The 16421-nt window shown below is 36.6% G+C and overlaps 1 protein-coding gene across 1 annotated transcript in view; it reads left to right on the top strand.

The window, feature by feature from the left end:
- Positions 1-16421, top strand: part of MACROD2 (MACRO domain containing 2) — a 1662610-nt gene that overhangs the window by 1557534 nt on the left and 88655 nt on the right. Inside the window, 1 exon segment of the mRNA XM_012728257.1 lies at positions 1400-1468. Coding sequence (XP_012583711.1) covers positions 1400-1468 — 69 coding nt within the window.

Below are 16421 nucleotides of genomic sequence, written 5' to 3'. Positions count from 1 at the left end.
ACTGGACATAGGAAATCAGTGACTGGATCATGGTAGATTGGGGGAAGATGGGGTAAGATCTGGTAAGAGATCACAGCGCAGATTATGTCTGACTTTGTAAGTTTTTATTTTATTAGTGCTACAAAGATAAGCTAAAGGGAAATTCTAAGTTATGAAGAGAAAGAATCTGTTATAACATTGTGAATGAAAATGTGTCAAAAGAGACAGATGGAAGCCAGTTAGAGGTGCTGTGAGGAAGTGAGGAAGAGCTCTGAGATGGCGACTCCTGGACATGGATACAAATATGTTATGTTCTCCAGACAGAGATACAGGGTGGCTGATGGAATGTATGTGGGGCATGAGTCAAAGGGGAATCCAGGAGAAGTCTTGGGTTTTAGCTTTAGTAACTACAGGGTTGGCAGCGCCATGTTATGTGGAAGACTGGTCATAGAGCATTTTGAGTTGATATCCAGGAAGGAGGATAGGCCAGAACTACAGATTGGAAATTTATGCCTTATAAATGATATATACTGGGGACAAAGGATATGCTGGAAAACATGTTTTTTTTTTGTTTGTTTTAAATGCATTCTAGTTGTCATGCATGTATGAGTTATCTTCTGGTCCAAGTCCCTGTTCCAGCATGAAAAAAAATGCATATTCCTTTTCCAATTGACAAGTACTACACATTTCAAATGATCTTAATAATCCCTTAGGTCTTAAATGTACTATTTTAATATGAGGGAATTAATTATCTGTTATCCTGGGGGCAAGCATGAGTGGAATCATGGTGGGAGTAATGATACTGAGAAAAAAGAACAAATCTGAGGAGGTTAATTATTGTTGAGAGGGGAAAGGGGACCACCAGGTGCCTTAGCCCCCACTCTCTGCTTGAGTGACATGCAGCCTTCAATACAGGCTTTGATTCTTTCCTGCAAACAACCGCCTTCTCCTGAGCTTCTGCACTGACAGCCCTCAGACACGTTCCCTGCGGTTTGACGGCCTTGCATAATGGAAGAGAAGTGCTGTGCTAGGGGAAACTGAACTTCCAACGCATATATGCACACATAAAAGCACTTTGTAGAAACTTGTAACTATATACATTTTTTTCCACAATCTGTTACTAGCAAAATAATGTACCATTCTTCCAGAGCTGGGGAAGAAGCAAAATGTGAAAGAATAGTAGTTCCAACAAACAAAAAATAATTTGTAAATCACCAGACTCTGTCTTAACTAAAGTTTAGGATTCTATTAATTATAAAAGTACCACAAACCACTAGCTTCTTCCAAGACCATTTGGTGTAGGAGAGCATGAAACAGGCTGACGAGTGCTTTGGTGGAGTGGAGAGGGTAATAACGGGACAGGGAAGCCACAGCCCAACAAGCAGGAATTCTGAGGCAGTGTTTCTCTTTCTCTTTAAAGATGCTGTCAGCAATACTACTGTGCCCAGTCCTGCTTCAGAAGAGACAGCTGAAATCTGTAAAGATGAAGGTAGGAAGTGACTTATTCACCTAAAAATCACAAACTCTGCAAAAGGTCATTGGGCTTTGTTTATATGGGAAAATAAAGCAGTGAGCTCTATCTAAGTCTTTTTTAGGAACCTCTGTTTCTAATGTAATCAAATGTGCCACCCATTCTGGTTTTGTTTTGTTTTGTTTTTTAAAGATTTGTTTATTTATTCATACAGAACTGGGGGACAGGCCAGAGATGCGGGAGGGTGAGAGGATTCACCAGAGACAGAGTGGGGAGCAGAACAGGCAGATCCAGGAAGTACCCTGCTGAGGGGAGCAGGGGGCCGGTCAGGAGAGGTCTGCCACGCCATGTGGTCACCTTCGGGGCAGGCAGGGATCAAACTCATGCGGAAGTGGCTTAAGCTTCTTAGTGCTGTGCTTTAACCCACCACGCCACCAGGGAGGGCCTCCATTCTGTTTTTATTCTGTGCTTGCCTTCATGAATTTACTTCTATATTCAGTCCTCTGAAAAGTAACCTCATGAAATAGAATGATCAGAGAAATTAGGTTTCAAGGTGTTTATTTGAAACACCAGAATTAGGCAGTTCTGCTGCTCAAAGTTTTTCATCAGGAATAAGTCTGAAAGTGTGGCATTTGAGAACCATCTACTACAGAGGCTATTATTCAACAATAATAAGAAAGAAAAGATGGGGCCACCTTGGTAACGCAGGTTCAAGTCTCCACACTATCAAGCTATGAACAGCCCATGTGGCATCAGTTCAACCCCAGGCAGGGAGCAGCAGACCTCTCCTGTTTTGCCTACTACTCCCCTCAGCAGTGTATTTCATTCAATCCTCCTGTTCTGCTCCCCACTTTGTCTCTGGTGAAGCCTCTCACTGCTCGCACCTTCAGCCTATACCTCAGTTCTTATATGCATAAACAAGTAAAAATAAATACTATATATATAGGAAGTCTTCCTTAGAGTGGCCAGAATATCGCCAGAAGAAGAAAATAAGAAAAGTTCATGTAGGGTCGGTCTAGTCTCAAGGAGCTCCGTGGCTCCTTGTTCAGTGAAGCAGCAGCACCAGCCAATCTGCACAGTTTAGGTTTCATGCACCAATGGGATTTGAGTTTTGAAACTTGCAGCATTTTTCAGAACACCCCAGTCAGGTTTCAACCTGCCCCAGTTTTAAACTTTAGAACCTCCGCCGATGCTTACTGTCGTTTGAAACCCACCCCAGTTTTGAAAATGAGCCAGTCAGGTTTAGAAGTGTCTGTAGGGAGCCAAAGGAGGAGCGGAGGAATTCTGGAAGCCAGAAAAGGACACATAGCTTGTGGAAATGGACACTAGGGAGAACACAGAATCTCCTTGACAATTTTCTATATACATTTCTTCATATGTGGAATTTATCTCTTCAGTTTGGAGTGATATGAAAATAGATCCCTGCTCGGAATGGATATTTATTACTCCTTGTACTGGTGTTGAGAAAAATCAGAATTGTCTTAAAATTTTGAGTTAGCTATTTGCATCATTCATTCCACTTTATGTTTTGTAAGTAAGTTTCTCTCAATGAGGTATTTTGTGTGTGTGTGTACTTGATAAATCGACTGTGAACTCTGGAGCCAGATGATTGAGGTATACTGTACAATGGAGACATAATCATGTCAACCTCACAGAATACAGTAGTGCAATGTACTGTTTTCACCTGGTGCATGCCAAGATTAACTCCCCAGATTAACTCTGGGTGGCTCAGTGTAGCATACACCACACTTGTGTTGGGTGGTCTTTGTTTGTTTATTACCACTTTTTCAATGAATCCCTTAACACTTCCATTGTTGGTATTAACATATATGTTCTTACAGCCCATTTGAAATACTTTAATATATAATAAATTTAATCTTACCTCTATAATAAAATATATATATATATAACTAAAGTCAGACATCCACATCGGTTTTGGTAAGAGCTACTGTAGGTCATTCTAGAGTGAGAAATAAATATGACCAAGTCAAAGTGAAAAGATATTCTATGCAAATGCTCGCTCTAAGCAAAAAAAAAATTCAGTCACTCTACTTACCTTGTGATAAAATTTAAAAGTGTCATGAAATCAAATGGCAGAGTTTAGGAAACAGAGAGAATCTAATTTAAGTGCTTCTAGCTGAGATGTTTCCTGTTGAGTTGTTTGGTTGGATATATCACACCTTTATAGAAGCACACTATTTGTGATGTTTCTCAGTGCTTTTAGGATCTCGCACCACTAATTGCTCATGCCAGGATCACTTTCTGGAATGCTTTAGGATTTTTTTTTTTTACATAAAACTTTTAATAATGGTAACTCAAAAAAGTTCTATCACTTATCATAAATATAGTTTCTGATTAAGATTAAATGCAAAATTTTATGGATTTTACTGAAATAAATTATTAGTATCTATTAAACTCTTGATCTGGGGAAAAGCGTTTTGAAGTATACATTAACATGAGCCAGTTATAATAAAAAATGCAGCATAAAGAATATGATGTTTACCTTTTTGTCCTGAAATAGCATGGCACATAAGAGCTCTGTTGTAATTGATTATCAATCTAAAGCTTACACCAAATGTTGAACTTTTATGGAACTGCCATCTTGACTGATACATAGCTAAGGAAAAAAAATGAATTTGCCATTGAAATTCTCCAAGATTGAGGCCAATTTGAGGTTAAAAGGCAGTCAGATATGTCACGGACTCATTTCAAACATTCACCATTGTTAGCTTTCATGCAGAATCATGGCTCCTTAGTAATATCCTGACTATTTATGAGCACTGAAGTTATAAGCTCACTTAGAAAGATGCTTATTACACTCTCGAGTTTTAAGTGGCAGATGATTTTTATTGACCTTAGGAATTTCAGCTCTTTTGTCTTATTGCCAGACTTTGATCCTGGCACAGTCTTATTTTTAGGTTTTAAAATCAGTGAAAATATGGACAAACCTCTTTTTTTTTTTTCTTTTCCAGTATAATTGCCCAGATTTTGGTATGATTTCCAGCTCAGTTTGTTGGTTGACTGGCTTTAAATTTGTTAGAGCTTTGCTTCAAAGGAAACTAGTTTCTTCTAGAGTACAAGAACTGAAAACAAGCAAAATAATGAGGTAGCTAATGTCACTTAATTGGGGGGGTAAGATTTTTAAGAGATTAAAACAGGTATATCAAAGTTGAAGAATTTCAAAAGGAAGTTCCATCTAGGTGTCTTCTGATTTTATCCAAATGTTCTAGACATACTTCTTCCCACTGGGTACCAAGAACGAATGCTGATTGCCCTTTTACCCCCACATAACCGCTTAGCAGTGCAAGCTGGTAAAAGAAATTACAGACTGGCTAATGAATGAAGAGCTAGATTGTGAGCTACAGATTGGAGATGCCTGTTCCCAGCAACTCATTACAGCCCTGGGGTGGGCAAGAGTTGATTCAGAATGATGAGATGGAAGAAATGGAATGTTAATGAATAATTCATCCACTCAGGGGTGAGGAGGGTACAAGCCAAGAATGCAGCAGCCAAAACAGAATGAAATGAGCTTTAAGGTAGGTCAGTCCTGAGAAAAATAGATGTGGGTGGATAGGAGTTATGAGGTTATCTAGTGAAGAGAGCTTGCCTTTATCTATTGAGGTCTTTCTTCCCCACTGGTTAAAAAATAAAAAGTGATTGACTTAATGGTAGCTTATACTTTAAAAAAGAAACCCAGATTTTAAAATTTAAAACTTTTAAATTTTGAAGATTTAAGTTATCCAATATAGAGGCAATCAGATGAAGTGGACATATAAAAACAAGTGTAAAATTCATACTAGAATAATCAAGTACTCTGAAGCTGTGACAATTTTTTTTTTTTTGCTTATTACATTTATTTAAGATACATCAGTTTCCTTAATTCTGTTCTAATTGTCTTAACACTCAGTTAACTTCACACTGAACTAAGCTTTGTACTTAATAGCACATCCTCACTCACCACCAAGGCCAAGGCCTCTTACTGGGAAAAGAAAAATTACTATTTAGATACCTCCTGATTCTCCTAGCTTATTATTCAATCAGTACCTAATTTGAATTTGAAGGTCAACTGGACCAAATCATATGCTCATCAATATTAAAAACAAAATCAATTAATACGCAGGTGCACACCCCAGATTGTATTCCTTTAGAACTGTGCAAGCTGTGCCGTTGCTGGTTGGTATTTATGAGATGACATTTCACCTTGCAAAGCATTCTTAAGACTTCATCTAGTTTCAGACCTTCTAGCAGGTCAAAATTTCTCTAGAATAGGGAGGGAAAGCTAGAACAAGCATAAGCTTTGCTAGAGGAAACAGAGAAAGACCCATTTTATGGACGAGGATGCAGATTCTAGAGTAGGCAAGAAAAGAGCTCTCAATGTTTTACACCAGGGGAGTGATGTTGGTTCTCAGTACTGTGTCTGTTCCTTGGTCATGCAGAAACAAAGCTATGGGCTTCCCATGAAGTTCCCACCAACCAGGCTTCTCCAGTCAAATTTTTGATGTCCATCACCCCTTTCTAAGTCCCCTCCACTACGCACCAACTTTGTGCCTTGCCCTAGATGAGCATTGAAGGAGTGTCTGAATACAGTGTCACTTGATTTATAACTCTTGGATTTTAAGGCTCCCAAGTGAGGGATGAAAGCCACTGCCCTCTAGCAGTTCACTGGAGGGAAAAGAAGTAAGATCTATGGAGTTTCCCCTGGACTCACTGCTTTACATTTATGTTTAACATATTCTTCATTTCACAAATGGGTAACCTGAGACTCAGGTTGGAGAGAGAAATAGGTATGTGTAGTGGGTTGGGAGAGGAGAACTATTTTATTAGTGTAGACTTACATAATTAATTCTTACAGGATCTTACATAAATATCAACTATGAGAGTATTTATTCTGTTTTTAAAATGATTATCTTATTTATTATGAATATTTTTAAATTTTGAAAAATACAATTCAAACATAAGATTTTCTAAAGGGTTAAGTTAAAAAAAATGCTATCTTTCCAGTTAACAATATATCATGACTATTTTCCTGTCTTTAATTTCTCAAAGGCATGATTTTTAATAGAGGCATAATATTTCATCATATGGTTGTCTCACAATTTACACAGCCGGTGTCCTGATGTTAGATTATTTAGTTATTTACAGTTTTCTCTCCATTATAAATAATAGGGAAATGCTGTGTATACATTTTAAATAAATCTATGTATATATCCTTAATCAGTTCCTCAGGATAAATTCCTGATTTTTTTTTTCTTGATTTACTAGGGAAAAGGCTAAAACATTTTTATTGCCTACATTTATTTTAAAAATATGTATATTTATTATATGAAAGAACAGCAGGCAATAAAAAGAAATGAAAAATATCATCCACAGTGTTAATCCCCAGAAATAAACATGTGTGATATTCTAATACAGAAACTTCCAGTCTTTTTTTAGAATGCAATGCAAGCCATTTTGAAACTGTCTTTTAAATAAATGATACAAAATAAATTGGAAAATTCTATCCAGGTGTTTTCATAGTCAGATATCATTTTCTTGCATATTCCAATCAGTGAAAGTTTATAATTTACTTTCCACGGCCCCGTTTTGAGTCATGTCTTTGGTTTCAGTTTTAAATTCTATAAAAAGGAACATACTTTTTAACTTTGCAAGTGTTCATGATCATTTCTGTATGAATACTTCAATAAATGAAGTTGCCTACAAGCCTTTGCTTTATTCTACAGTGGATAGTTTACTGCTTCTTAAAACTCTTTAAGTAATATTTAAATAGGAATGAATATTAAGTAATGAATATTCATTGCAGAAAATTGAAATTAATGAGAGTATCAAGAGTAAACAAACATGCTATCATAAAGCCCTGAGATAAGTATCATTCTTTTTTTAACACTCCATGAATATATGCACACACAGTGTGCATTATACAAATTATATAAATTGACCATATAATCAATAATTTAATGTAGTCTTTCCCATTTTATTGTTTCCTTATTTTCTACCTTACAAATATTCAGAGAGCTGGATGCATTGACTAAGAGTGGTCTTTGATTCCAACTTTCAGAACCTAAACTTCAACTCTACCATGACCTGTGAGATGTGGAGCAAATTACTTAGTCTCTGCACTTGCGTTCTCATACATGAAAAACAAATGATAATAACACCTCCATCACAGGTTGCTGAATATTAAAATGAGTTGATTCATTGAAATATGCCAAGGAATGCCAGCTACACAGTAGGAGGCTCAAAATGTATAGACATTGTTAAAATATATATATGTTTACCTTATAAATATTTTATCATAGTCTATGTGGTTGTCTGCATCTTGTTTTGTTACAGGCAGAAAATCTTGGTAGAAATTCCTCCAAGTCATTTTGTATAGTTCTAATTCATCCACTTTATAGCCCACATGATATTCCATAGTTTGGAAGTACTATAATTTATTCAACCATTCTCCTATGATGAGCAAGCACTTTCTTTCCATTTTATTGCCATACAAACAATGCTGCAATAGATGTCCTTACCCATATATCCTTATAAGCGGTGGTTTTATTTGTATGGGAAAGACGCCAGGAGTGTAGGTTCTGTTTTGAGGCGTATGTGATACTGCCAAATTGCTTTCCCAAAGGGCTATAACAATTCATATTTCCATCAGCACTCATTATTTTTGTGTTTTCTAATTTTTGCCAATTCAGTGGGTATAAAGTAATGTCTCATTACTTTTAAAAGGTCAGTATTATTGCCCCAATTTTGCAGATAACCAAGGCTAAGAAAGTTTGAGTCACTGGTAGAAGAAAAATTTACAAAAGACGTCACTCTGAACCCAAAGCCTCTGCTTTTTGCCTCCCACCGTGCTGCCTCTGACATGTCTTTGGAGCAAGGGTGTTCCCTGCCTGGGAGGATAGGATGGAGCTGATCAGAGGGCCACATGGAAAAGCTGAGAACCACACTCGGAGAGCTGGGCAGTGTGACTGGCACAGCACTGAGTAGTTTGGAGCCAGGCTAGTTGGTCTGCATCACAACTTAACCATAGCCTGGGTGCCACAATAAAATGTATACACAGAAACCTCAGACTATACATACTGCCCAATAAAAAATCCAAACCCATTTGTATGATATTCATGATTTTTCTGAACATAGTGCTTCTGCGTCTCTTCCAAACCTCATTCTGTTCACATCTATTATGCTCAAGATCTTATATTTTCTTCTGTGCTTTCCACCACTGCTCCCTCTCTCTTTCCTTTTCTCCTCCTTCTGTCCATCAAAAATTATCTAATCAAACACTTCCATATCAGGAATTATACAGTAGGTCTTCAGTTCACGTTGAAAGGTTTCTGGTAACTGTAACTTTAAGGAAACAACATGTAACAAAGCTAACTTTACTATAGGCTAATTGATAAACCAGTGTAATGTTCCTGTGCCATATTTCTGGTCACAGAAACATCAAGCTTCAGAATAAAAACCCCAAACGTGTCTAACATTCAACAATAATATGTACTTATTTAAGCCCATTTGAGTTCTGGGCAGCTCTGGGCACCAGAAAGGAAATAAACCTGGGCAGAATATATTTCCATCACAGGGTACACTCACTCCTACACCACTATCACTCGGACTGGGTCTATCTGTTTATGCTAGGGAACCATGCTGCTCATCTTTGGGAGATTGGGGTACAGAGGGGACCAAAGTACACAGGAACAACCTATGCAGACACAGGGAGAAGGGATAAACTCCACAGACCTTAGATCTGCATAGGAATCGATACTTTTCTCATCAATATAACAAAGATGCATTGAAAGAAGGATAGTTACTTGAGGACATGCTATACTAGATCATGGTGGGGTGGAGGCAACTTGCACATTTTCAACTTTGTTTTTCCCCTCCTGATGTCACTTTATCCCCTACAATGGTGAACTCTCCACTGCTTCTCATAAATGTGTTTATAAAACCTCAAAAATAAATCATATGCCTTATATCAATATTTGCTATACATGATTTAGGTAATTCAGTAGAATGCAAATAGCTTAGAATCAACTACCAAATCTCATTCATGTTTCAAGACCAGAACAATGACCTGTGTACTATAAGTCTTCAGTAGTGGATATACCAACTTAAGTAGGAAATGGACCACTTATAATCCTCCTAATATGATGACCACTTTGCCAAAATGTGTATTGCATCATTAAGATTCCTATAGAGGAAATTCCCTTTCCAAAGTCTTATTGCTAAAGTAAATTTCCCCCCAAATGTCATGCTGCAAAAACACAAAAGTAACTTTAAGCCAGAGGATGCTATTTATTCACTTTCAGATTTGGGTGTTCTTAAACAAAATAAACTGCATCTAAAATAGTAAATGTATATAAATGATTTGCTATGGCTGAAGCGAGATATTAATGCAATATGCAGAGACTTTTCCAAGTAAACTTTAAAATACTTTGATTATATATATTCAAAATTGAATCAAATCAGTAAATGTAGACAGCAATAATTTACCTACTTTTTCATTTTCAAAGTGCATTTACCTACCACTTGGTGGAGTTTAAAATAGTCTTCATATATCTTTCACTCATATCCAAAAATGTTTGTTGACCTTTGATTCCTGTTAGTGTATTATTTTTAATACACTGATTTGTGTGTTTTCCTTAAAATATATTTTTTTCACCTTGTTAGTTTCTTCTAAATGTGTGTAAAAACAATTTTTAGAGTAATCCTTAGAATAATTCCACAAAATAGGTGTTTCCATCCAATCTGGATGAATACCTATACTCAGTGGTTCCTATTTTTCTATAAAATTTCTTTCAAACTAGCACAGCGATTCTAAATTTTAATATACTTAGAATCAAATATTTGTTCATATTTGACATAAAAATGAATACGACACTCTGAAATTTTTTAAAGATTTCCAGGGTTAATTTTGAAGATACGTATTTTGCCACCATGTAAGCTATGTCTTTACTTAAGGAAAAATCACGGCAGTGGTTCGTTTACAATGACAGTTAGTCCTCTTTTGACAGGGCAAAATGGTAGAGAAAGGCGTCTGAAAGAGTTCACTTCAAATTCATTGGCAACATTATGGGACTCTTGTTTAGGTAACCCTACATTTAAAGTTTTATAGAACCTATCAGAATGGAAATGTGTTCACTAGTAAAAGAGTTCAACATTCAGAAAATCTTAGGAACTACACATTTAGACGAAGTTATGTCATTTACCCAGTGCAGAACCTAGAATGTAGTATTCCCACATTAACTGCCCAAATCTTATACCACATTATTTTTTGTCCACTTTTTGATTTTCAAAACTGTTGTTAGCCCAAGAAAATAAAGTGTCATTAATAAGTCCATAAACTATTCAAAAAAAAAATTTGAAGAACATAGTTTAACATTTTCATTCAAAATAAACATTGGTAAATTACTTTAAAAAACAGGGCCTGAGTTTCTTAAATTTGTGGTGGTATCTTGTCATTTGAGGAAACATTTCCCTAAGTTACAGAGCAGCCTGTAGCCAAGCATAGTTTTTGACAGTAGATTTTCATGAGTGGAAATATGTTGTCCTGTGTCATTCTAATATTTGTTGTCATCTGTTAGTTCTACCACTATTCCCAGGGGCCTATATTTAAAAGATAAACAGTGTCTCAGACTGCTGCATTCCATAACAACAATCAAAACAAACAAAAAAAAAGGCATAATTAACTAGCTAGTGGCAATGATTGGAACACTTTTTAATCAAATAGAAAGACAAGGCTCCCTTATAAACATTGCTGCTGTGTAATGAAAAGTTTGTCTTTTTATTTTATTTAAAAATTACTCCAAATGCTTTGCATCAGAGTTATCAAATATAGTGGAAGCAGGCAGGTTATTTTCTCAGGCAGAAGAATAGTAGTACATATACATGTGTGTTTATATAAACACACACACACACACAGTTTTAAGACCCATCACAAATCTGTGCAAGACAGTTTTTGGCCCAGCCTCATCAATGATTTAGGATGTTTCTGTGATCCTAGGGCTCTCATAAATATCTTAGTCCTGAAAAGGCACATTTCAAAAGCCACTATACTGTTTCATTTCACCTAACCCATCCATAAAGTTTGTCTATTTGAAGCAAAATCAGTTACTCAATATTAACTCAATACCTGTCGTAACCATTTAATGAGACAAACACTTTTCTAAACTTCTTTCTCAGAGTAGATTATTAAGGCTTTGAGATCACTCCAAGTACCAGATAATGAGGTTCTCTGAATATTTTATTTCAATTTAAAAAATAATAATCTATCTTTTCTTATTCTTCTGTTTCCTGCTTCTTGCTTTCTGGAGCTTCCTTCCAACCAGAAGTCCTGGTACAGATTAGTCTGGAAAACTTAAATCCTGAATTACTTATCTGTCACCTACTACTGATGTTTACCATGATCAGCAAAAGAATCAGAAAGAACTCAAGTTAACCTTTCCAAACATACATTTACCTCTTCTTGACAACATTCTTAATCCATGGTTAAAACCCCTCCCAAATTCTTCCCCATGCTCCCCCCGACCAAGGTTGAACTACCATAGCATATAGGACTCTGCTCTTACCTGATTCCCTGAAACAGTATTTCCTGAGTTTACAAGCACCAGTTCTTCCCTTTCGTCATGCTTTTCTCCCTTTCCTACTTAGGGGGTCTCTTCTATGAACCATAATTTTTATCAACACTCTTCCTTTGGCATCAAATAGAAAGAAACCAGGAAATCATTCAAGGTCCATATGGTGACCACATGCCCTGGAAGTTTAAATATAGTTCTGACTGCATTGTTTCTGATTTCTTATCAGACCATAAAATATGATGTCTAGGAGGGGAGAAGAAATGAAAAAAAATAACTTCTTCCTGAGCACAGATTATCATCATCTAGTAGGAAACTAAATTTGATTGCTAAGTTTCAGGAGGAAAAATGGAGGTAGAAAAAAAATTATTTATATTCCTCTCCCTCACCCTCAAAATATCTTTGCTGTCATGTCATGTCATCTTTGCTAATTTCATCCTTTATTTTGAAAATCCTTTCAGCAGTAATAATGAAATTTGTTTCTTGAGAGCTTTGTGCTCACTCAGAACCTAACTGGATATATTTGAATAATAATGATAATCAAAAAAATGTTTTATACAAAATTTGCAAGGTGACCATAAATTCGAAGCAAACAGCAAGGGAAAAGAGGGGAAGACGAAAGGGAGAAATGGGGTGGGGAGGGGAGAGAGGAGGGGAGTAGGGAAGAAAGGAGAGGGAGAGGGACAATTGTCTATAGTGCCCAAATTACATCAATGACACTTTGAAAAGAAATATAAATTAGGTAAAGCTAGCTGCTAAAAGATAGTTCATACTTCCACAAGAGAAATTTATTTTCATATATATATATATATATATATATATATATGTCATATAAGTCACAGTGCAAGCTCGTGTTCCATGCAGTCATGCAGGGATTTAAGATAATGGAGACTTGTGTTTCAAACTCTAGTCTCCGTGGTTTGCTTGAGTCTTGACATCCAGTCAGCAAATCAGAAGCAAGCAAAAGGGTCAAACAGGAGCTTTTTATGACCGCTTTCTATTAGCCAGAACTCAGCCCTGTAGCTCCAGCTGACCACCAGAGAGGGCTATCTCCCTCCCCCCTGTGCACAAAGATAAGTGAAATGGATTTGTCGATACCCAGTACCTTCCAGAGATAGGTTGCCTTATTATCAGTAGTACTAGGACATCATTATTGTTACTATTATTTCCATAATTTTACATAATGATGCAAACAAGGAGCCAGGCTGGGTAACTTGAGCAGGGATGCAAAAGTAATGAGGCCTAAAGAATAGATCTTGTTTGCTACTTTTGGGGGGAAAATGAAACTACCAATTCTGTGATTTTCCTCCTCAGGCCATAGATCTGCTCCATATAAAAATGCACACATAGATGCTGTGGAGGCTTTATGGGATGTCAGGCAATCCACAGGGGGAAAAAGAAGCAGTGAAAATTTGATCTTTACATTTCTGATTTCAAGAGCAATAGTATATCTCAAGTTATCTGCTGATTTTCAGTCATTCATACCTGATGCTAAATTATAATATGCCGTCTGTGATCCACAGCAGACTCACTCAATGAAGTTTAGTGTTCTCATTCCTTATATCCTTCCTTAGTCCAGAATCATATTTGCAGTGTTTGTCTTCAAAATGACACCTGTCATGCAAGGTCTTCACAGCAGTTAATGAAGGTGAAAGTTACACTTGAGACTCAAACAGGACTTATCAATATGTTTATTGTTTTCCAAGTTTAGATATGATAGCTGGTCTTAGATTTCACACATTTGTGTGAAAAAGAGCTCGTTTTGATGAGTCTTGGGTCAAATGTACATTTTTGAACCCGATTGCATCAGCTAACTTTATAGAAGCCAAAGGTCATGGTCACAGTAATATATTGTATTTGAATATGATCTCATTTCATTAGTCCACTAAAAGGTGATAGCTCCTAAGGTCTATTGCCATGACTAGACAAAGTAAATTAAACAAACCACAGCCTCTCTTTCTTGAATTCTTACAACTTATTTCTCTCAATGCAAATACCCATTGCTTATAAGGAAGGTACCCAGTGATGAACTTGTCCACTAGTACCTCCATTCTCTTTTCACAGACTCCATTTCCCATGCCTCAATCTCATACTGGTCTTCTTTGACCACCTTTAATGGAGGATCTTCCTCCACTAGATCTTCATCACAGAACCTGCTCTTTACGTTATCACACTGCTGCTATCTGGAACACTGCAAACCTGTCACCTCTTTTACACACCTACCTTTTTTCCCTCTCCCTCAATTATAAGTTAAGTTTCATAAGAACAGAGTCTATGATGCCCATCATTTCTTCCCAACTGGTTGCTGTATCATCTGGCTGACTAATAAGTCAAATGTGTTACTGTCTACTTTGGCATCAACAGATATTTACTTTGTTTTTACCCCATGTAAGACCTTCTATTATATGATAACAGAATGTAGTTCTTGCCCTTTAAGGAATTTGAGGTACCCAGTCATGTATTACATAGTACCAGCAACAATAATAGCAGCAGCTAATGTGTATCCAACCTTAACAACTTTATACATTTTCACATTCCACCATCACCTATGATAGAAATACAGTTATCATCCTACTTTATAGAGAACGAAAATGAAGCACAGAGCAATATGGTGAGTGACCACATTACTACAATGTAAGACAGCTGACCAACCCATTGGCATGATGTGGACCAAGGAAAGATTATACCGAAACTGTTAAAGGAGCTTAGGGTTCTAGAGCATCTTTGGGGTTATCTGTGAAGTGTGAGCAGGGAATATGAGATGCCAGCTGAGATCTGAAAGATTCAAAAATGCATTAGAGTGGAAAAGAGCTATTTTAGTGGGGCACAAGAGAAAGCTTGCCAATGAAAAATTGGAATTAGAACATCCAGAAACCTATTTCAGGTGAAATAACATCATGGACCTACCCATCCATTCATTAATTAGTTATTATGCTACAACCTTGATTATGGAAAGTTTGGAATACCAGGCTACAGAATTTGGGTCAAATTAGCATAAAGCAGAAGTTTTCTACCATAGGATAATGTTTGGGTGTGAGTAATATCTTAGCATGGTACCTGTTACAGATTTATCTCTCTTCTCAGAATATCCTCTCTAATTTATACCTAGATTCTCCTTCCTAGTCACCTCTATTAGCATTTGTAGATGTTCCCCCATATGCCAAATTAGATTTTCTAGTTTCTGGTGGGCCTTCCTTTGGCAAGCTGCAATTTCCCATCTTCATAACGCTGACCTTCAACTATACATGTCTTTGACTACTTGTATGACTCAGGCTAATACATTTTGATAAAAATTTATGTTAACCATGTATGTACCACATGTATATGAGTACCACATATGTAATTTTGAAACTTAATAGCTGCAATAAGGAAAAAAAACAGAGCAGTTGTAGTAGTAATAGCATGTTTAATAATGTACCTTATTTAACCAAGATACCCAAATTATAAAAATTACAAGATGTCAATATTAAAATTACCAAAAATAACTAACCATTTTTTTTAGTCAGTCCATCAAGCCCAGTTGTGTTTTGTACTCACAGAACAGGTCATGTGGGCTTCCTATATTACAATAACTCAGAGGTCATGCATGAGTGGTGATTAATATATTAGTGCCTAGAATTAGCACCAAAGGAATATGTTGTGATGATAGATTATTACTTTTGGTCTGTCTAAGCTTTTATTCCTTCCGAGCACTTGTTGGCAGGATGATATAATCAGCAATTGTATGATTTGAGATTTCTTGGTTTCTCTGGGTATATGTCAAGCTGCAATGGATTTTAAATTTTTAACAGTCTAGTCCTAGTATAGGTAACATTAAGACAGGGATGCTCAGGAAATGTTCTCACATCATCACATGCTGATCAGCATCTCACAGATTCAGCCACTCCTAGCATTTTGTGTCCTTTCTCACCACAATTTGATGCTGCTCTACCATGGACATTCCTGTTCCCAGTCGATAAGATGTAAACATTCTGGATGATGATGGCATTTATTAAAAACTTTTTTCAATTTTAAAATATCATAATGTATATATATACAAGTTATAAACATCTATAAATTCCCTGAAGTATTTTGAATATACTGAATATTTAATGAGTACCTAATTATTAATTATGTTTGCTATTTTTTGAGTGCTTTTATTTTCTTGCATCATTGTTCATTTTTTTTTTAAAGATTTATTTATTTATTCATATAGAACTGGGATACAGACCAGAGATGCGGAGGGTGAGAGGATTCACCAGAGACAGATTGGGGAGCAGAACAGGCAGAACGTTGAAGTACACTGCTGAGGGGAGCAGCGGGCGGGTCAGGAGAGGTCTGCCTCGCCATGTGGACTCCTCCGGGGCAGGCGGGAATCGAACTCATGCAGAAGTGGCTTAAGCTTCTTAGTGCAGTGCTTTAACCCGCTG

The sequence above is a fragment of the Condylura cristata genome, unplaced genomic scaffold, assembly GCF_000260355.1.
Source record: "Condylura cristata isolate star-nosed mole 26May11 unplaced genomic scaffold, ConCri1.0 scaffold00022, whole genome shotgun sequence".
NCBI classification, from domain to species: Eukaryota; Metazoa; Chordata; class Mammalia; order Eulipotyphla; family Talpidae; genus Condylura; species Condylura cristata.
Note: the sequence above shows the minus strand (reverse complement) of the source record. Positions and strands in the feature narration are given on the sequence as shown.